This window comes from Elgaria multicarinata, chromosome 1, assembly GCF_023053635.1.
Source record: "Elgaria multicarinata webbii isolate HBS135686 ecotype San Diego chromosome 1, rElgMul1.1.pri, whole genome shotgun sequence".
Classification (NCBI taxonomy): Eukaryota; Metazoa; Chordata; class Lepidosauria; order Squamata; family Anguidae; genus Elgaria; species Elgaria multicarinata.
The window spans coordinates 125,863,369-125,886,915 of record NC_086171.1 but is presented as its reverse complement, the minus strand read 5'-3'; the positions used below and the strand labels follow the sequence as shown (position 1 = coordinate 125,886,915).

Sequence of the window (23,547 nt, the reverse complement as noted above, 5' to 3'; positions counted from 1 at the left end):
AATTTTATTATCTATACATCCCCCTCTTTTCACTATGCTAGGCTTTAATAACCCGATTCTGTTCCCTTCTCAAAAACCATAAAATAACAATCTAGTATCTTTAGTGGTTTTGTATCACTCTCTCTTACTTCCTTATCCCCACTTTGTACTGTTTTATATAACGATGTATCTTCTTGTTTTATATTGGCCTGTTGACAGTAAATAAAGAATTGTTAATAAAGATGGCAAAATGTATTTTTGTTAGATTTTATTTAATGTCACTCACAGATAAAGGCAGAAAAATATCATTCGTGTAACAAAAATAATTGTACCAGACAGACACACAAAACTCAAGTGTGCAACAATTGCACTATACAGCATGCAGTATTCCCATAATTCCCTTTTCAATTGTTTTTCAGGCTTTATAAGTATTATTTAAATGAAATGAAAATCACAAATCTACTTGAAGCAGCAAGCAATGTGTGCAAATGTGATACCCAGGTGGCTTTGCTCCACTATTGAAAGAGAATGAAACACTGATTGCTGCTAGGAGCCATAGCATAAAGTAGACTGTGGAAAACATATACAATTGTCTGTTCAGTCTGCCTACAAAAAGTTTTGTTAACCACACAGTTGGTACTAAAATGTCTAGTAGAACAAGCTGTAAACGAAGTATTGCATATTACTATCTCTCAACTGTCAAGTCTATTAACTTTCTTAAAAGATTTTTCTCCAAGCAAATTCTAGCTATGACTTTCAGACTCAATTTTTATATTCTTCATCATGTCAAAAAGTAAGATCATTAATGCCTGAGATCATTGCTAAAATACTGAAGTGGACATTTTCATTTGAAAGTGTTCTGTTCTTCATAACCAAGAATAGGCCAATGAAATGAAAGTATGTAATTATTATGAACATCATACTCAGTTTCCCCCCTCAATAAGGCATATTCATTAACTTTTTAAACGTCTATACATTTTTAAATAGCTATGTAATTAAAAAAAAAACCCTTTATGCATATAGATTTAGAACCAAAATGTATTACGCATTTTTATCATTTTCATTATATAAAAACAAAACAAAACATTAGCATGAGAAATGTATACAGTTTTCAGACAAGACAAATGCAATTCGCAAGGTGACAACAGAATGGAAAAAGAGGAGTACTCATTCCTCCCCTTTCAAACATTTTTTTAATCTCTAAAATGCCAAACCATGTGGAAATCTATTCTGCACAAATCCACTTTTGCAGGTTCTTTCTCAACTTGGTAACAGCGTACTGAATTGTTAAGAACGTATGTTTTCCAAATTTGTGCAGGAACAAGCCCACCTAGACCTAAAAGCCAAACTAGGCATGTCACTGGCAGTGCTGAAAGTGCCCCCAATCAAGGAAGGAAGGTGTGGTGGGGGTTCAATACTAGCAACAACAGAAGCTCATGAGCGTGGGGTTGTTGAACATTTCTTCCAGTTTATCTCTTTGCAGCTCCGCTCCTCAAACACTTTAACCCCAAGGGAGATCATGTCTGGTACTGGAGCTTTGCTGAAAAGAAAGTGCTCAGGGAGAGAAGTTGCAGTGACCTAAGCTGTGGGAAACCCTTTTGCTCTTAAAAATCAGTCCCCCTCTTCTTTCCACACAGTTGGGACAGTCCTGTGCTCTGTGTGGAGCTTCCATCTTCATGTCTAGTTTGGCTCAAAGGGTCAGCCTTTATGGTGTGAATACAGGATAGAAAAAATACTTGTCTGATCTAAATCCACCTCTTCGCAGGGCATTCACTGCCCTGCGCTGCCAGATAAGGAAATCAAACTTTATGGAAGGCAGGTTTAAGAAAATCCCCAGAGATCAACGCCTATGCATGCATCTGTGGCAGCCAATGGGTAGGAGACACCAAACACTATATGCTACAACTGTATGAAACACCCAGGGGAAAATATTTAAAGAAGCTCTTAAGGGTGATTCCTACCCTCAGTGATATGGATAAGGTCAAATATCTACTGTCCAGTTTATGCAATGTTTAACACAGCCAACTTTGCGGTGAAGGCTGCTCAGCTTAGACAAACTCATGTGGCCTGCCTTGAGATATAAGGTTTTAGTTGTATGCGCATGTATGTTTTAATATTTTAACATGTAAGGTTTAGTTGTATGTGCATGTATGCTTTGACATTTTATAACATTTTATCTATTTTTTTGTATATGACACACTTTTATACTCTGTGTGTAACTTTTATGTATGTAATTGGCTAAAACCTGTATTTGGTTGCTTTCAATAAATTGATTGATTGAATACACCAACTTAAGTTCCTCTGAAGGGAATAAGACTTTTTGCCAATTCATATGGCCCAAAAGCTCTTGCCTGATAAAAGGTAAGGAAAGATTTCCTGTTTGCTCAGCTGCAACATCCATATAGTTCCCTCTAAGCTAAGCTACCTCAAGGAGTATCATGCAGAGCACCATGTGGTCATATAAATTGGTTCTAATTTATAAGTTGGATACTGGGATTCTGTAGTTAGGTTTTTTGGATCTATAATAGAGCAATGCTATACATGCCTACTCAGAAATATGCCTCACTGAGTTCAATGGGACTTACTCCCAGGTGAGTATAGGACTGCATCCTCAATTGTTTTAAATAAAATGCTTTCTAAACACCAAGAAATGGTTTCCAAACAGATTGTCTTAGCCTGATATAAATTTCCTCAGTCTCTTTTTTTTATACGAGGCTTAAAAATAAAACTAAATAGAACAGTATCTATTTTCTAAAAGAGCTTCAAAAGAGCCCACAAGAAAACTGGATACATAAAACATTAATTAGCCACTCAATAATATGACTGAAAATGGTTAGGAATGTCAAAACGAAGTTTTACAGTAGTATTTACCTTTTATTAATGAAAAAAGAACATCCTAGTGATTAGATGGAATTCACTGACACAATTACATGTACTAAATGAATTAGTAGTGCAAGTGTCAACCAAAATCTCTTAAATTATTCATAATATCAAAGTACCAATATGAACACATTAAATAGAAGTTTTTAAAAGGTGATGTATACCACAATACAGCTGCAGAGTAACATTATCCCTAACCCATTTTCTCTGCCGTACCATGTCCTCAGATAAACCTCAAACTATATGCTTTTGCTTTGAAAATAGTATTAACAATAGTGCTGAAATGATTAAAGCACACTATAAAATTATAAATATTACATATACAAATTAAAAGTAGTGAGTGAGATTTGCATTGTCACTACCCTATATTTTAAGTCATGGCTTACTATTTCCTTCTGCAATAAAAAGGGACATCCTTCCCTAAGCTGGCTTTTGCTGATTAATTGCACAGCTGAATTCAGGCTACTGAGTTCCAGATGCTTTCACTAAACCATAATCTAAAGTACTTGGAATAAATTGGCTTGAACTAAGGGAAGGAATCTCTTACAATGACCTGCTAAAGAGCAATTCTCGGCTTGCAGGTTTCCTAGGGCTGATATACAAAGAGCCATTATGTGGAGTGGAATGTAAATCATTCCTAAATTTGTATCTTCTTTTGTAAGAGCGAGCCTTTTATGTGGTACAGTCCAACTCTCTAATGGGCCTTCCAAACACCAACTCTAGTAGGATTTGCAATAAACAGGCAATTTGAGATTTTCATATACAAAAGTAATCCAGGGATGGTTTAGAAACAAGATGATGATGATGATGATGATTAGTAGTAGTAGTAGTATTTTTGAGAAAAATTGGGGGTTTGTTCTGTGGCATGGCCAGATTGTTGCATTGCATGAGTACCTTTATGCAAAATGTATCTAACTACTCCAGCAGAGAGTAGTATCCAACTGCTCTAGTACTAGCACTAATGATACCGTGGCTAGCATAAAACAACTCTTGAGCAACATAATTATCACTTGCTAGGACAACAGTAAAAAGCAGTGTCAGCACATTGTTGCTTTTCCCCAGTGCCCTAGCAAGTGTTAGTTACATTGTGGAAATGTTGGTTTATACTAGCACAATGTCATTAGCACTAGTGCTGGGCCCCAGCTGGATACTACCCAAAGTAGAGCATTCTGAATAAGCCCACTCCACTTCAAAAAATAAAGGGGAGGATATCCCAAAGACATTTAATGCTCATAGAATGCATTAGCATGTCCAAACTCCCCCCTTCCTCAAACTGATAGAACAAAAGCTTCAAGGCCAGATTAGTCACGAAGGGGCATCTGCCATAATCACACAGGAACTGGGATCTTGGGGTGTCTGCTTTTAAGAACAAACAGGGCATGAAAGTAAGGTGCGCAAAACTTGTCTGCCACTGCTAAAAGTTTACTTCCCCATGGTTGTCTTCTGATGTCACTCTCCCTTTAGCTAAGCTCAGATATTAGAATAGGGGGACAGGGTCTGCGGCAGGTTTGTGGGAGGGTTCCACATTTCTCACCTGTTTAACTCTTTTACTCCTCAAGCCAGACAATACCTTCCGTTCTATATGGCTGGGGCAGCTCCAAGTGTAAACACGTTTTGTTTGGCTTTCACCTCCTTGTTTTCATAATGCAGGTTCAGTGGTAAACTGAAATTAAAATATTGCTGCACGCAAGAGATTTGAGTTTGAAACCTGTTATAGTATAATTTATTACATTCTCCAATTTCTAGTGATTACATATAGTGTGATTCTCAAAGGATGAAGTGTCTGGAAAGTACAGGGGCACAAACCATTTCTAAAAGCAGGACTTTTTTCCCTTTCTTTTTTTACACTATTGAACAAGCATGATAACTTGCATTCAGGACAAAATCTTGTCATTCTATCGAGACAAAGAACCACTTTTACAAGTCGTAGAGAACCTCAAGGATCACAGCAATTGACCAGGCCTGTGTTTCGCAGCTGAAAGGGCAGTACTGGCCATTTTCATTAGTCAGTTCTGGAAGTCCCTTCCAAGGGGATCTGCAAACAAACAAAGTTAATATATCACTATCAGAATGATAGAATATTTTAATTTATTACCTTAAAAGAACACATCTCACATAAGTGAGGCACGACCCACATGTCTGTCTAAGGACTTGGCTAGAGGTAATGGTGCTGCTCTTTGTATGGACTTCAGAATATATAGACTCCCAATCTATAGAACAGTGCATGCATGTTACTGAGTATATGGAATAGAACGGAGATAGAAACTAGCACTCTCTCAGTGCTCATCTGAAACTGTAGGGTTGGGCACCCAATTTTCTGGTTTTCAACAAGAAGACTGAGACCCATAAGGGATTCCTGGACCAATCACCTTTCAAAACAGGAAAACACCCAGCCCATGTCCTGGCCCTGGCATTCTACTCCTGCTTCATTAAAGAACTCTTGTTCCTGGTCAGATTTAATTCAGGGAAATTCTCTTACAGGGACCATCTACGATTGGGAAAGGAGATAGGAAATGCAGAAATTATGCCTCCCCCAAACAACTATGATGAGTATCAGGACTGTTTATCTGATTCAGGTATTTTGTACCATCTTTCTCTCCATCCCTATTTCTGGGACAAGAGCTGTTTATCTCGTATACATGGGCAACAAGTAGTTTCTTGCTTCCGTATACAGATTGCTGCTGATGGATCAGGCTGATAACTTGCTCCAATGTAAAAAAGCATTTAGGGTTGAGGTATATAAGTATTAAAACAATTATGATTGCTCATGATGCACTCTTGTCTCATTCTCATTTATAACTTAAAGCCAATATTCCTAATTTCATTTCACAGGTCTCGTACTAGATGGCTTTTAAAAAATGGTGATCCAATTCACCCCGAGTTACCCTGTCAAAGTGTCTGTTATCTTATCTTGAATATCTGCAAAGATCTTTCTTTTCTACCTCTCCTTCCATCTTCATTGCATACATAAGTATTCATGTTATGAGGCCTATTTCATTTTGGACTGAATATCAAAACCAATGGTGTCCAACAGTAGTATTTCAAGTTGTTGAAATGAAAGCTACCTCTCAAGATGAACGTAATGGCGAGAAAGAACATTCTTAATCAAAAACACAGTCTTTGCATATATCTCTGGACCAATTAACTTGGAGAAGTACAACTTGGCACGGAGGAAATATCCAATGGGCCAAAGCCATTCCTTAAAAAAAAAAAGCAAGAAAGAAAAGTAGAATTACAGATACAAACTTTTTAGTAAGGAACAATGAAATGATTGATAAAAACTCCTGAAGCACAAATCTTACTTACAGGCCCTTGATGGTAATTAAACCCTTTAGCCACATTGTAGTTATCGTTATCTAAGGCATTGTCATACACACCACAGTAAACCATATCACTGTAACAAAAGAAGAAGAAAAACACAAACAAAAAGGCAATAAATACCTTTGTAGAAAGAATTCATCTTAATTAAACCCATTTATTATTAAGTAAGCAACTTTCAATGGTGGCAGTAAGGTTGTGGGAAGGGATTCCCTTCTCAGGGATGTTTGACCTGCTGTTAACTGACAAGTTCATTATTTTTCTTTTCAAAGGCTTTGGGAGGTTCCCCCAGAGTGTGGAATGGCCTGCCGGAGGAGATTCATCAGCTTAAAGCTCTCTCAGAGTTTAAGGCAGCCGTAAAGTATTTATTAAAAATAATTATAGCTGCTGAGAATTTGAGGGTCTTTTACTGCTGTTTTTTGTGGGCTTTTAGATGGTGTGGGGGCTTTTTTTTAAAAAAAAAGTTAGTGAATTTTATTGTTAGTAATATTTTTGTGATGCTGTCAATACCTACATCAGATACAATCCACTGCCAAAGGATGTGAATGGTGTTAACTCTGTACTACTAGCAGTGTAACCATCTTTTTCCAATAGTAAGGGACATTTTATAGCATTTTAAAATGTTCATTGCCCAACCATGGATCCCATGCCCCATAAATCTTAGAATGTACTCTGATAGGTAAGGGTGGGGAGGTTCATTTTTCAGGACAGCAGACCACTTAGTAGAGAAGAAACTGGGGAGTACTGATACTGGGGAAAGTTGTTCTCTGATTCAGCTGGAATTCAGTTTCTTCTTCTTTTAAATCAACCTCTTATCAGCTGGAGAAGAGCATCCAACATCTAGGAGCTTCTCTACACATAGAAAAAAACCCCACAGCTTTATTGGCGCTTTCATTCACAACACACTCCTTTACACCCGATCATGTGATCTTGAATTGAAAATTTCCCTTATCAACAAGACTCCATTGTGTTTAACGAAACAGTGCCATGTAGTGGCAGAATTATAGTGCAACACACTGGGGAGATCTGGCAATATCTCAGAGATAACTTTAAATTCTGCATTATCCCGACCTTTTTTTAAAGCGAGAGTACTGGGGGATAGCGCAGGAGATGTCCTGGATGTTGACGACATCTTGTAATGGACCTGCAAACTTCTATGAGTGGCTAATCACTAGGGTGCAATAAATTGCTGATTTAGAGAAGCTCTGGGTTTATGACCAGCAGAAAAGCCAAACCTATTTTCATAATGATGGAGACTTACACCACACAAAATCCTTCAGTCCATGGGACCATTTGGATGCTGTGATTTGTCTCCTCCCTCCAAATATATTCAACTGTTGGGTATATTAAAGCAGAGGGGGTAATTATATGAGCTAGATTAAGAGGGGACTTTGGAAAGGTAGATGTGATCCATAACCTGATGATCTGGGAAGTTTTGAACAAATGTCTTTATCAGTCTTTGTCTACATTCTATGGAAGAGAACTCCAGCTTTCTTTTAATGAGGAACTCCCGGGACTGACAGAATCCTTAATCTGTTCTGTATAGAATAGTTTTAAATTCAGAGTGAATAAGCAGGATGGTCTTTGATATTAATCAGCTTTCTCTGTCATACTTACTCTGGGTCTAAAGTTTTCATGCCAAGTGGACCAAGTAGCTTTTGCTCTAACATATCAAGTGCTTTCCAAGCATGCTCAATAGAGAACATTTCAGGTGCCTTGACACAAAAAATGGGAAAGAATAGTTCACTTAATAGTTCACAGAACCCCGGAGAATGAAATTAACAATACACATCCTGCATTTTGGTCATATTTTAATCCCCCATCCATGTTACCATAATGTAATATAAAACATCATTTTAAAATGGGAGTTTAAGTAGCTGATTTACTAAAGAGCACAATCCACAAATGTTCTCTGCTTGATGGAGCAGCCCTTTTCTCTTCTCCCGTCAGAGCCGGTAGCAGAATCCAGGGAAATGCCAAGCATTTGTTGACCACTTGCTGCACAACCACCACTAACTTTGTTGTGGTTAGTGGGAGCAGTTACAACATCTCACTGATAGCATCCCAGGTACATGGCTTTTCACTGGGTGCTATTCTGATCGCCAGCGCCAGCATTGCTAATCCTTGCACAGCAGATGGATTTTGCAATCTCTAGACCCCAGGTAATCCTGGCATTTGTTGGGAGCTAAAGGGATGGGTTGGAATGACAGCAGCACAACATCGTACAATGCTGCCTGGCACAGAGGAGTTGTGCATAGCATCCTAAGAATGTATAAGGATAGCCTGTAACAAACAGCTTTTCTACATGAGGCTGTTAATCGATTGTATTAAATTTCAGTTTCATTACAAAGAACATTTCCTTTCCTGCTTTTCTGCTACATAACCTCTAGGTGGCACTGTGGTATAGTGAAAGAACACAAATACACAAGGGAAAACAGCACTTCCTTTCGCTTTCACAATTAAATGCTGCATTTCTCCTGCTCTAAAAAAATTGGCAAAAGTGCTCATTAGACATGGAAGCAAAACTGGAGGATCACAACATCATCTAGAGAATCCATAAACATGGCTGAGTAGGGAATGACAAGTGCACAAGAAATGCCTCATGTAGAAATGCCCAAGACAGGAAAAAGAATATCTACAATGTTTATTCCTCAGGAACATTAATGTTCATGCTAATGATAAAGCAGGTTAACAGAACTAAGTATATGATAAGAGATTTGGGGGGTTCAAAAGTAGAGTTCAATATCCCCTCTCCGAAATCATATTTCACTCATCATTAAAGATATCACTGAAATATTGTGTAAAACATCTACAGAGAAAAGATAAACTGTGTAATGCAAGCTTATCTAAATACAAACAAAAATAAATACATGAGATAAGCAAGTTATATAATAATTTCTACAGTATATCTACACAATACGCACCACAACCATAGCTATTGGGAAATTCGGCCTGAGTTGATAGTCACACCAAGGGCTTGATGCTCCATAGCTGTCCTTGTAGATGCCCCGCTTATGAACCAGGGTTGGATGCTTCTCATTGCGATCTGCTGGGTTCTCAGATACAAAGAATAGCTTTTCGAAGTGTGCTTGGATTTTCCTGTTCCACTGATCATATGTAATGGTCTCTTCTTTCCCTGGAAAACAGTATAATATAAACAGTATGATACTATGGTTTTGCATAATACATTAGTATCAACGGAAAAAGAAATTTTAAAAAACACATGCCAGTACAGTGTAGCAATGCTATAATTATTTTGCAGGGCTGCTTTCAACCCGTGGGCCAAATTCCATTTTGCAGAAGTTTTCGGTGGTGGGGTGGCATTTCAGGGGTTGGCAGGGCCAAAAGCAAAACGAGTGGGGCCAAAATGCAAGCCTAGTTTAGCTGAAAGCTTTTTCTATCAGTAACTAAGCCTTAATCGAAGCATTTCAACCTTATAGATGGGAGAAAACTGCTCAAAGATATAGCAAGCAGCTATGTCTTTTGTCCCCCTTTTCTTGTCTGCAATTGAAAATGATCCATTTAAGCAATGGTACAGAAACCCAGCTTGTGGCCCTGATCCGACCTGCTGGGCTCCCCAATCCAGCTGCCGGAGCCATGGTTCTCCTAGAAGGGGAGTCTGCTAATCCCAGCATCAACTGAGCCCTTCCTCTGTCTGCCATTCTCTCTTTTAGCACGGATAAAGGCTAAAATGACATCTGCTGTACGGCCATGCCTACTGACACAATCCAGCTTGCAGAGGGCCTGATGGGGGCAATCCAGCCTCCCCCCATCTAGTTCTGCACCCTTTCATTAAAATAAATGGATGACTATTTCACCCCATAAAGTGCAGGCATGCAAATCAAGCCCATCCAGCTTGGACTCATAACAGGAGGAAGGTTTAACAACCTTTATCCTTCATGATAATATTCTGATCTGGATTGGTTCCCTGCGCTTACACTGGTGTAAAAAAAATAAGAGGGGGCAAAGAGAAAAACTCAGGTCTTTAACGTAATCCCTGCTTTGGCCCCAAGGGCATGTGTGTGTTCCGGTCTTGGCTTTATCATCTCTTCTGTGGACAGAAACTGACTTGAGGCCTGGCCTGCATATGTGTCAGTATAGAGGCGGAGGCAAGGTGATAGATGGGGTATATCCTGCATATCTGAATTTATGTTCTGTTTCCTATGTAGGTTTTATCATTGGTAAGCAGTTTATTTGTTGTGATTAAGACATTTACAAAAGCCTGCTATTCTAAGCAGGGCTAGTTTCAAGGATAGGCATAGCTGGCACCTGCTGAGGGCCCACAGCCTGCAAGGTCCCACTGACAAAAGCCTCTTGGAATTGCTCCTCCTCTTCACCATTGCAACCTGCTTGTTCACCTGCCTCTCACTCTGGCCTAGCTCACAGTGGTGATGAGAAGGAGCAGTGGCAAACAGAATCATAGAATAGTAGCGTTGGAAGGGGCCTAGAAGGCCATCAAGTCCAACCCCCTGCTCGATGCAGGAATCCACCTTAAAGCATCCCTGACAGATGGCTGTCCAGCTGCCTCTTGAAGGCCTCTAGTGTGGGAGAGCCCACAACCTCCCTGGGTAACTGGTTCCATTGTCGTACTGCTCTGACAGGAAGTTTTTCCTGATGTCCAGCCGGAATCTGGCTTCCTGTAACTTGAGCCCATTATTCCTTGTCCTGCACTCTGGGATGATCAAGAAGAGATCCTGGCCCTCCTCTGTGTGACAACCTTTCAAGTATTTGAAGAGAGCTATCATGTCTCCCCTCAGTCTTCTCTTCTCACGGCTAAACATGCCCAGTTCTTTCAGTCTCTCTTCATAGGGCTTTGCTCTCTACTTGCTCACTGGCTCTCTACTTGTCCAGCAAGCAAATGGGAGCAAAGATGAGAAAGAAGACGCGGAGCAGTTGCAGCTAATGACAATGGTGGTGAAAAAGTAGAGTCACTGAGGGAGTGTAGCCATTAAGGATCTCTTGCCCAACGGCCGGCACTGATTCTGCCTAGGAAGCCATCAAGGTAGTATTTGTGCTCACAAATTAACCTCTCCTTTACTGGCATGAATGGAGGGCTTTCAGGGAAAGGGCTGGATTTCTCTCATTTGTGTTGCATATGGAGAAGATAAGAAACTGCAGGTGAGACTCACAGGATTTTTTTACCTTCTCCATACCTCAGCACAATGTGAGACCTTGTGGGAGGGAAAGTGTAACATTAAGACTCTCTGTTAGCCAAAGCTGATTTATAGATGCCTTGAGAACAAGCAGTAGTACGGAAAGCCACCCAAATTAAAGGAAGAAAACTGTACAGGATTGCAGCCAGTTTTGCTCTCAAGTGCTGTTAATCCCCAGGAAGCCTCGCCCACCCGGCAGGAAAGAATGAAGAGCCCTTTATGTTAGGAATGAAGGCAGTGACAAAAAAAAAAAAAAGGATAGTGTGAATCTAGAATGTGGATAAGAGTAAACACGGCAACGCATTACATTTCGAACAGGAATTCATGAACACAAGCGAACTTACTTATCTATGCCATAGTATCCTGCCATTGCGCTAAGGTGGTCCATGGCAATGATTGTACATGGGTGTATCCCTCTTTACCTCCATCACAGTTCTGCGAGGTATGTTGGAGACAACAGCTGTCTCTCAATCTAAGCCAGGGAGCTTTATGGCTCGGATGAAATGTGAACACAGCAATCTCTGCTTCATGTCCCACGCTCAGTCCCACATTCTACCACAATTCCCTAGGGGATTACTCAAAGTAAAGCAGCATCTTCTAGACTAGCCTTCCCCAACATGGTATCCTCCAGATTGTATCTCCTATAATCTCTAGTCAGTAGTGCCACTGACTGGTAATAATGGGAGTTTAGTCTAACATATCTAGAGGGCACTGGGAAGTGGAAGGCTGTTCTAGCTGTCTAATTTTTCACATATATTGGAAAAAGTGAATAGGCACAGATGGGAGAAGAGAAATTATGGCTAGCTCTAAATATAAATCTGCAGGTCAAGAAATTTAAGCTTATGCCAAGCACTCAAGTTACAGCAGAAGATGGAAATACACTTGAGAAACAGGCTACTGTATAATACAGCCAGGATAGTGTATTCAAGAGAACAGCCAAGAACATTAAGTAGAAAATAGAAGAGAAAATGATATTTCAAAAGAGAGGAAAATTACATTAAAAAAAGACTTTGTATATTTTGAGTTACAAATATAACACAGGAGAAAACTTGACCCAGCATTAATTTTAAAAGAAATTAGGAATCAGGAGTGATTCATTCTTTCTTTGAAAATCAAAAAAAAGTTGCAAATGGAAACTGCTCTATAACAGTTTATGTATTATCATCATTTTGAGTACTTCTGTGAAGTTTTTATTATGCAGATGATATAAAGTTTAAATTTAAAAATTACAAGGAGAAGCTTATCCCATATAACAGTGGCTTTCCATGAGTCCCATAGAAACATTTATCTATGAGAAAATGAACAAACTTCCCAACTTTTAATACCAGCCTCCATAACTGTGCCTTGTTTGTACAGATATTACCAGGAGATTTATTTAGAAATATGGACTGATTATATGGACTGATTATTATGGACTGAGTATATATTTGAAACAGAAGTGTCAAATCTTCTTTTCTTTTCTTCTCATTAATATGGTTGAGAATGCTTTTTTGGTCCTGTTCTTTCTTTGTTGCTGTATTTACCTGTCCCCACTTTATCCTTTTTGTTTCTATTATAATTGCACGTTAAAATTTATTTTTTTAAAAGAGAAGACATTACCAAGTGATAAATCTCCATGCTGTGAAGAGCTCCACATTTCTGTGCATCAAGTTATGACCAGTACAAACTTTTTTTTTCTACTTAGGTGTCAAACCTACCTGAAGAACAGTTTTCTCAACACTAGCAAACTTTACCAATGCAAATCTGCAAGGAGTCGTGTTGACTGGGTCTTAGTTCACAAGAGTTAACAGTGACGCCCTAACAGATCTGGAGACTCTACTAAACTTAATGTAATCCTAAAATACTCCAGAATCCACTGCAGAGCAAAGGAATTCAATGGCAAGTGCACAAGGTTTCTTCTGCAGAGAGGTCGATGAGAAGAAGGTTCCTTAAGTTGGAAATTTTGAAAACCACTGCATAAACTATTATTCAATAGTTCAGAAACTTATCCTTGCAGTCTGCACAATTAGTTTATCTTACAGGGTTGTTGTAAGGATTAAAACTAAATAATGTATGTGAAGTGCTTTGGACACTTGAAAGTGCTAGACAAATGTTAGATATGAGGATGATTATTGCTTAGTAGTACATTTTCTCTGTTGCAATTGTTCATCAGAGATAAGATTACTTACCATGTGTTTTCACAGTAACTCCAGGATAAGGAAATAGGTTCTTCTTGGACAGCTCCAGTAACCAGTTAACTGTTGATTTGCACAAACCAACAATTTCCACAGCAGAACCATCTCTAAAAGGAAACAGCACAGGCTTAAAACACAAAATTAGAAGAATGTAAGTTACACTTAACATGTTTTCCATCAATTTATTTTGAATCCAAGCCAAGAGTCCTCAGTTGAGATCACTCCAAGAACTATTTTGATTATGTCTGCATTGCTGCATTCATATCTTCCTGATGATATGCAGGCCTGATCGAAAGAACTGTAATGGATTCATGATATTTAAAGGGATAAACATTGCTGGTGTTATATAAAGACAGGGCTAGTTCAGATACTGGCCACATTTGCACATCACATTTAACCATGACGTGCACGATCTGAAATGAACCTGAGCAAGCCTCAGTCCCACATGCTTCCCCCTCTCCTTCCTGTGAAAGTGGGAGGAGGCCTTTGGCAGTATTTACTTTCAGATTCTGCTAATCTCATGTCATTGCATGCAAGTCGAGGGTCATGGCTTATAACAAACTCTGATCAGTTTCAAAACAAGCAAACTTCAAACCATTGTTGAAGCTGACTTGTTAAACTAACCAGAGTTTGTTATAAAGAACGATCTTGGGTTCATAAGCAACAATAGGCCAAGATTAGGGGAAACTGAAAGTAAACGTTACCAAAGTCTTCCCCCCAGCAGCACAGGACAGAATAGGAGAGCATAAATTCAAGGCCTGCTTGGTCTCGTTACAACCGTCCTAAATCATGATGTCCAGGCATGCTGTGCTAAATCATAAATCATGATTTATGATTTAAATCATTCCCCACCACAGTGGTGGGGAACCTGTTTTATCGAGAGAGCAGAGTTCCATTGACATTTAAGGTGTCAAGAAGGCTGTATAAAATCTTCATGCTGTACCTTGGTGTTGCTGGTATTCCTTTATTGCGACCTCTTTCACTCTCTCCCATCTTATCCATCCATGTACCACAATTAAAACGGTTCCCTCCATAGACAAAGCCAGTTTCCATGTCCACACCTGCAGTCACATTAAAACCTACCAACCACAAAAGTCAGATTTGCCAGTAGACCACAGGAAACGCACGCATGTGCACACACACACACACACACACACACACACACACACACACACACAAACTTTAGACAGCACCCAAAATAAGACCCTTTCAGAACTAATTAGGATTTCCAATTCAGCAGAGTTAACAATTTACAAAGGGCCTCTTAGCATAATGATGAGAACTTAAAATAAATATTGGTGTACAAAGGTTTAAATGTAATGTGTTAACTACATTTGTAGTGTTTTGACTAATCAAGGGTAAAAATGGATTGCAAAAGTAATATTGAAGGGGGGTTAAAAGAAGAATCATTTTATTTCTATTTTCATTGGTAGAAAATAAAATGTAAGAGCAGCTCTGATGGCTCAGAGTCTTAAAAGTAATTCTCCAAGGATTGCATACCTTCATCTCTCATATTTCGATCTATCTGTGGGCCAGCATTCCTTTCTCGAAACTGTATGCCTTGCATATGTCTCTGCATGGCTTCCTGTATCACTTCATATAGTGGCTGATCCTGAGTTTTGGTTGGTTCCGATATAGGAGAGGAAAAAGAGGAGAGAGAAAAAAATCAAGACACAACCACAAACATGTATAACTGGAAGCATAGATAGTTTAGGATTGCATCCATTATACTGTAAGATGCTTAAGTGAGATCCATTCAGCACTCCCCACAAAAGTACCTAAATTGTGTTAAATGATCAGTTACAAAATTATTTTAAAGAGTCATACATTTTCCAACTATGGAGACAAGTCCCATTTATCATGTTCAAACAAATATTAACTTCCATCAGCAACAATAAATATGCCTACAAGTTAAACGACAGAATACTGAACACAGAACAGGGAGCGGTGTGTGTGTGTTTGGTATAATGTGGTTCTGCATTTTCATTGCTTTTAATGTATGCAGACATGTGTTGCTTTTGAATGCCTCCCTTCCATCAAGGAGCTCAAACTGCAGTATAAAAAGATCTCAGGGAATCTCCATTCCAGCCATAGGCCAGCTATGGTGGAGTCAGGGCTGGTCTTCAGGCTGAACCCTGGGGCTCTGCAGCCAGGGACTCCCAAATGACCATCCAGAGACTAACAGGTGAAAAGGCCTATTGGGGCTCATTCTTCTTGCTTCAGCAACGTTTCTTTATTCTTATTTTTTTAAAAAAAATATATTTTATAGTCGCAAGGTGACCAGCTAGCCATGTACTACATGGTTACAAGTTGCTCATTTTATTATTGTACTTTTAAAATACATTTTCGCTTTCTACAACAAAATAATACTTATTCACAAATAAACGGGTTTATCATCAGGGCAGCAGAAGCAAACTTTCATTTTATTCCTGCAGTTATGATGGTGCTATGATTTAAGTGAATGTAAAATGTGGAAGTGCACCTGTTCAAAGTGTTTCTTTTTAAAATCTGGGTAGAGAAACAGTTTCAGGGTTTTTTGCTCTAATATATCAGGAATGTCGAAGCTGTTCTAAAGCATGAAATGTGGATGGGTGGGAGAGAAGAAAAATATTACTTGTGTGCATCACAACTGAAATAACACACCTGGCTGTCTAAAGTGTCCCCTCCTCACCTGCTCCCCATCCTTAAGACCTTTAAACAGCAAGCCAGGCAAAGGTCTGCTTACCTTATCAGATGCAACTGTATTAATTACCCTCAAACTTTACTTTGGGCCCAAAATTGTGTCACATACTGTCTTAATTAGAGAACCATAGAGGAGTGAGGGGCCACATGATATTTAGTTCAAGCTTCTTGCTAAAATTCACCCAGCGGCACATGACAGACCAACCTATCTAAATGACAGTGTGACACAGGCCCAAAACAGGTACGGCAGGAAGATTTTTGTCCAGGGTAAGCATCTTCATGATCCATGGAGAAAAATAGTTCCTGTCATTAGACTTACAATCTACTGCAAGATGCAAGTTGCAAGAGGACAAGTTATAATTACCTTTTTGCCTGCTGGCTGAGGAGGGGAGTCATCTGTAGGGTACATTCTGGATACAGGATACTTGAGAATGTCAGTGCCATTTGGAACGATTTTACAGTAATCTTGTATACACTGAAGCCACCACCACACAGCATCACGGCAATTGAATCTGGCATGAGTCCCCTGGCCAAGCAAGTTGGGAATGAAGCCATGTCTTAGGGTACCAGCAAATGCTAAAATTATGTTCCTGAAACCAAGACGGGTAAAGCCAAGAGGTAGGTAAAGGAAGTTAACATTAAATTGCATGCTTCCAAGTTAATACTGATGCACAACCATTAGATTCCAAAAGACAAAAACATGAAATCAGTGACTGGAATACCAAAGATAATCCAAATGCAAAGGACATTTTTTTTTATTCTTTTACTTTGAGTGTTTATTATTCTTTAGAATAGTTCAGGTTCTATTAATTAACAACCCACAGTTGGACAATACCTTTATTAGTACCATCCAAAATTCCACAAATTGTGTAAGGTTTCCACAGTTTTATGGAATTTGGTTGGTCCTAATAAAGGTATTGTCCAAATATGGATTTTGGATTTTCTTTTCATAGACGAGCATAGCTCTCTTGTTGCTTTTTAAATATGAATTCACAGTTCATCTATACTGCTATATAAAGACCACAAAATAGACAAAGATCAACCTTCAAAGGCTCACAAAAATGGGAATACATTTTAAATCCAGCCTTCCCCAACATGATGCCCTCCAGATGTGTTAAACAACAACTCCCAGCATGCCCCAGGCATGTATATATTTATCTTTACCCACCGTTTGGAAATCATTAAGAAATATTTAAGCACATAAATGGGTGTTAAGTGACCAGAACCACACACTAGAACATCAGTTATTCTAAGCTATCCAAAACGTCTATTTTTATTACATGCTGGTGTAATTCTATAGTAATAGCTATGTCAGGCAGCCACTATCGACATGCGTACTTAACTCACCTTGCTTCCAAGTAACGTCCAGTAACTAACAGCAGCCCTCTCAATGCAATGAAGGTGTCCCTTCCCCAGCAGCGGAAGATGCCAGATGAAAAATGAGGTAAACCTAAACAGTGAAAGATAAAGCAAATATAACTTTGGAACTCAATGGTTTCCCACTCTCCAAAATTGGTCTCATCCATGTTCACAGCTGGGCCCCACTCTCCTCCCTTCCAATAACTTATTTCAAGCCCTATTAGAATACATGCATCTTTACGGTGTCAGCTTTGTTACACCACAACTAATCAACAAAATAAAGGTGGTGACCTTCCCTGCACTCATCTGTTTCAATGTCCACAGCATCAAAATCACTTAACACTTCTGCTTATTAACACATATTTTGAACCACCAGTGTTACATACTAGACTACAGAAGCATGTTTGCAAATGAGCTCCTTGCTAGGTTTGCTATATGGACATATTACAGTAGGTTTTGTGCATATTATTGGACTGATTCCAATCCTAAACATTTTCTCTGTAACACTGACATAAGAACACCTTTGCAGTGCACCGGCATGTTACCCAAACCATTAAGTGAATATCTGAATGGCAATTTCCTCTGCTCCTGATTTGCTGCTTAGAGCAGTATATTGGAAATGAAGGCTTGGACTTACATACCTTCAAAATTACAGATATTATCTGTTAGCGCAGTCCAACTGACATATGTTGACAGATGTATATCTGTATGTTGATAGCTGTACATCTGCCTCCCTTCAAAACTGTCATATGTAAATCATCTACTCTTATAGATTTCCTGGGAGGGTGCCATATAGACAGAACTTTTAGGTTCTGTGCAGCATTTTACCTGCTGCTAGAATATTAAATATATGTAGTCATCTGCTAGAGAAGCAACACTTAGGGTCCTAAAAAACAATTTCAGAGTTTGTTCAAGTTTGATTTTATACACAACTTTGAGGAAAGTCTTATTTTAAGACATACTGGAAAAAATCCAGGCATTTGGTTGCCAGAACATTTATCTTCTCATTGCTTGCCTTGTGTGTATGTGTGTGTATCTCAGGACCATACTAGATGAGCATCAGCACAATGGTAAAACAAATTAAGAGCACAATTGTATGCATGTTTAGACTGGAAAAAGTCCAACAATTCCCAGGATGGCTGGCTGAAGGGATATTGGGAGTTGCAAGAGAATTGCAATGCATAGGATTGCACCTTAAACTACTAATTGTACACAAGTAGATAATATCAGTAGAAACTGTTTGAGTTACAGAAACTAGTTTACCCAACCACGCACCCATGAAAACCATTTTTAAAAGCACAATATATAGTCAGAGGAGGAAAGTTAAAGGGTGCCTAGAAACTAGATATGCTAATAGAATTCTAGTAGAACGGGAAATATCAACACAGAGAGAGCTAGTGAAAGATACAAGAATAGCAGTAAAAACTAAAAACAGGGGAACTGTTTATAAAAAGCTATCAACCATTAGTGCAGGAGTGGGTAGCTTGTGGCCTTCCAGACGTTTTGACCTACAACTCCCATGAGGCCTAGCCAGTAGAATCAATTGTGAGGGAGGCCAAAACATCTGGAAGGTCTCAAGTTGCCCACTCCTATAACAGTGACACAGTAGGATTGCAGAATCCAGAAATCCAGCTTGTAAACAAAAGGGTCAGAAATCTTATTAAGGAAATAGCTCAAGACTGTGCATGTGTAGTGTACATACGCTTGAGACAAATGCTCAACCCAATTCCCAAAGTTATTACATGCTAAAAATCTATTTTGAAAAGTGGTCCATCTGTTCTGTTTGACATTTTGGGTGCTATCTCCTTCTTTTGCATGGGAGATAGAAAAGTACTAGGCATGTATTCACAAATGAACCCAGAATCTGCTTCTAGGTTGACATGACCTTTCCTAACCAAACAATGTTGATTAGGTTAATATTGCTCATATCTCCCCCAAAAGTCTTCCAGGTGTTCTAAAGCATCAACTAGCCTACTTGTGCAGCACAAAATAGAGTCAAAATATTCAAGTTCAAAATATTAATGTTCATCTTTAAGGTATTTCAATAACCTGTGGAGTGAATGTCCAACTTACCAGCTGCTAAAGAAACACAGCACTGTTCTCTCTCTTTTGTAATTTCATTAATCCTATATGGAACATCATGTATGGAAGGAGACAGAGATGGCAGAGAAGGGTATTTTCCTATCCCACACATCTGGACTGAACCCAAGGAAAGATGTTTAACAAATGTTGATCCGTTCTGAACAAAGCTGTAATTAAAGCAACAGTGCTTATTTCAACCCACAGACTTGTTCCTCTTTTCTTCAAGGTAAATGTAAGTAGCAGTGGTGATTTTAAATGCATGCGTTCTTGAAATCTGTGGGAAGTTCTGAATTCTCTGAATCTTGAATATACTTGAAAAAACTAGGCATTCTAGGGACACCAGCACAAAGAATAATTCACTCTTTGGTGTCTTCTCACACCAATATTTTGTTAAAAGTGGCATGATGGGAAAATAGCCAATCCTCATGCCCACTGAACTGCATTAAATCAGTATTAATCCAGGTCCATGTTCAATATGAATAGAACCACTTGCCTCTGTGCAAGAAAAGGTTTGGTGGATTAGGGTTTTGTGATGGGATGATTCAGAAAATATGTATCTCCATCCATCCAGGAATCCATTTTGAATTTCAGAAGCTGCAATTCTGCCAATGAACCTATGAGATGGCAGTTTCTATCAGCCATGATCTCAAGGATGCAGTAGGCATCACACCAGTCCTCTAGCACTAATAGGCAGTGATATGTAATTTGCAACAGGCTATGCTAAGTCTTTCTGACCCTGTCCATCTGCATACCATTCCACCACAGGCAAAACTTCTAATTTACTTCACTCCAATACATCTAAAATGAGTATAAGGAAAATTACTTTTACTTTCAGTGAAAGCAGATTTCCCCCCCTATGAAAAGCTCTTTGATTCTCTTAGTTGTGGTATATCTCCATAATGAAATGGAAAATGTCAACAAAAAGCCTGAAACACCCAAGTGAGCCTTTCCCAACCTGGTGCCTTCCAGATTCCTGGCCATCAAGATGGGTCTGATGGCAGCTGAAGTTCAAAACAGGTTGGGGACCTAAAGCAGACCTAAATTTTAGAAGCAAGCAATACAACAAAATCTGCTAAATTTATTTTTACAGCAATTTTTCACTGGAGGTTGGTCATGACCTGTCTCTCCTTCTCTTCCTTTGAACAATGAAATTTTTTTTTAGTCTTGCTGGGAAGAAAAGAAAGAGCACACACCAAGGAAATGGATCATTCAATTGCCCTCAGTTGGAAGTGAGATGGGTTGAAAGGCAATAGGAACAGCCACAATAACCTAATGAGCACTTGGATCTGAGAGATGGATATGCTATCCCAGAGCTATGGTGTATTTCAGAAGGTGGGGTGGGGGGCTAAAAGAAGTGCTTATTGCATAATATTTTATGCAAAACATCTTTGAGGTCATTCTGGATCAAAAGGTGGGGTAGAACATAAAAAACATTTCTGTGGATAAAGATTAAGTGATATTTGGACCCACAAGAGGGGAAGACTATAGCTCAGTGTTAGAGCAAATCCTTCACATGCAGAAGGACCCAGGTTTGATCCCTGTCACCTCCATTTAGGGTTGGGAAAGTTTCCTGCCTGAAACCCTGATGAACTGCTGCCAGTCAGTGTGGACAATACTGGGCTAGATGGAGCAATGATCAGATTGAGTGTAAGGCAGTTTCCATGGAGTTCTAGTATTCCTAAAATATTCTTTTGCAATGATCACTAGAACACTGTTTGTCCACTTCTAAAATACTGACACTTAGATTGAGCCTCCCAATTTCCCAGAAAAGCTCAGGGCTATTTTCAAGATCCACTTGTTTCCATGACTTTTTAGAAACATGGCCATCAGAAGATAGTGAAAAAAGAAATCATTCATCATGCTGTTTGCAAGTGCATATTGTCCATTCACTAATCGCAGCGTCAAGTAAAACGCTGTGTGAATGAGCCATCACAGAAGCCCTCTGCAGGCATTCCCTTGCAACACAGATACAGCCGAAGACGGGATGGATGCCCACACACCCTGCTCCCTCCACCAATGTCCTTACATCCTGGCTACATTCAAGATCTCTGTGCACTGAGTGCAAAGATCTGAATAGGGGCTTGGAAGCATATTGGGTTGAACAGGTTTATAAAGCTTCCAGGAAGATCTTTGATGTAGCTGGGGCTACAGAAACGTTTGGAGGTGAGGTGTGCATGCTTGAACACAACCCATACTTGCTCTGGTTAGACCCATATTGCAGGCCTTTATCTGCATATGGCCAGCCTGATCACCATATATAGAACTGTCATATCATCCAACGACAACTAAAAAACACAACACTTTTCAGTGGAGATAATTTATGAATTTGGATGAGAGTCATCAAGCAGGAAATAATGAAATATCTTATGATAAGCAGAAGTGTGTGATTTAGCACTAAAATAAATCAGTTGAGTTATTTTACTTGAGAAAGAAGACTAACAGAGAGAACCTTTTCTGAAATCAGTCAGGATTGTTGCAATTTGGCCATAATGTATGTCCCGTGCTTCTTCAGAAAAACAGATCAAACATGAAAGTGTAAACCCTTGTATGTCCATGACATGCACCAGCTATAACATGCATTATTTTTTCTGCAACTGTACTAAAAACATACCTAGACATTTGTTTCCAAACCAAGTCAAGAAGTGTTGTATATGCACCAACTAATATGGCATCAAAATAACATGGAATGAGATAACGAGGCACCTGCTTCAGGTAGATAAACATTGCTTTCAGCCATTTGCCAACCTGTTATTTAAAGAAAACAATTTGTAGCACTGAATTTAAAAGCATAATTGAAACAAATTCTTGAAAATTAACCAGGCAACATATAAGCATCTATTAAAAAGGCGAATGTTTTCTTTGTGTTGTTTAACTTACTTCAGAGCAGGCTCCAACGCGGGAAATTAAACGATCACTCACATAGTCGATCATCCAGTCTCCAGATCTCAAGTTACCACAGAAAGGATGGCCCAAATCATTTTTTGGTCTTATATCTCCCATCACTGACATTATTCCTGAAAGTCCATAGAAACATGGTTCTGTATTACAGGTCATGAAACTATCACAAGCAGTGGATTAAGGTCCCAGGAGTAAAACACTACAGCTATGAAATAAATAAATAAATTTCTGAAACAAATAGACCCCTAAAACAAGGTGAGTTTAATTCAAGGAAAAATTAGGAAGTGTATGCAAGTTATTTTTTAAAAGCCACTCTCCTTTGTCCTTAGCACTCACATTAACGCCAATCCTGAAGAAGTAGAGCAATATACTACCCCACTACTCATCCCAGGTGGGCAGCCAAGCTACAAACCTGCATTAATGTCTTGTCAACTGTTCTTAAAACTCAGCTTTGAAAATATTCTGTGAAATGAGACTGCATTCAGACTACAAATTTCTGTTTGTCTGAATTTTTCCCCAGCCTTCAGTTTGTTCCATCCCATTTCCACAAGTTTGTAATTTTTTTAAAAAAAAGTCCACACAGATATTTGGATGATTTTTGTATACATTTCTTCTAATATACGCATCTTTGTTCTCACTCTTGCCAAATACATGCATTTTTGCAAGAGGTTTCATATAATGCCTTTTTTGTATGTTTATTTCACTAATGTATGTACTTTCCCCTAATATGGACATTTTTGTATGCATTTTTTATGTAGAGAACTGTGTCATAAAATCCACAGAAATGCAACTGCCTAAAGGGCAACTGTGTTCCAGTTCACATATCGATTTGGGAAATGTGAACTTGGCAAGTTTGCATCAAAATACAAACTGAACATAATTCTTGCCCATTTTTAATACCAAAATAACAGCAAAAGCCAAGCCATGATTTGGATTTATGTCTGAAACATGGTTTGTATAGAGGTAGGAAACAAGTTTTCAAACCATAGTTTGAAGCTGGTTTACAAATCACAGTTTGTGCT

At 38.9% G+C, this 23,547-nt stretch overlaps 1 protein-coding gene across 3 annotated transcripts in view; it reads right to left on the bottom strand.

The window, feature by feature from the left end:
* Nucleotides 1-232: 232 nt before the first annotated feature.
* AGL (amylo-alpha-1, 6-glucosidase, 4-alpha-glucanotransferase) overlaps nt 233-23,547 on the bottom strand; it is a 53,305-nt gene continuing 29,990 nt past the window's right edge. For all 3 annotated transcript variants that reach the window (XM_063136280.1, XM_063136271.1, XM_063136290.1), the window contains exons 22-34: nt 22,505-22,641; nt 22,239-22,372; nt 19,619-19,794; nt 17,534-17,636; nt 16,551-16,776; nt 15,005-15,116; nt 14,448-14,583; nt 13,499-13,611; nt 9,102-9,313; nt 7,795-7,892; nt 6,166-6,253; nt 5,925-6,058; nt 233-4,894 (exon numbers count right to left, since the gene is read on the bottom strand). In XM_063136280.1, the coding sequence (XP_062992350.1) occupies nt 4,777-4,894; nt 5,925-6,058; nt 6,166-6,253; nt 7,795-7,892; nt 9,102-9,313; nt 13,499-13,611; nt 14,448-14,583; nt 15,005-15,116; nt 16,551-16,776; nt 17,534-17,636; nt 19,619-19,794; nt 22,239-22,372; nt 22,505-22,641 (1,787 nt within the window). In that variant the 3' untranslated portion in view covers nt 233-4,776. The remainder of the gene's footprint in view (nt 4,895-5,924; nt 6,059-6,165; nt 6,254-7,794; nt 7,893-9,101; nt 9,314-13,498; nt 13,612-14,447; nt 14,584-15,004; nt 15,117-16,550; nt 16,777-17,533; nt 17,637-19,618; nt 19,795-22,238; nt 22,373-22,504; nt 22,642-23,547) is intronic.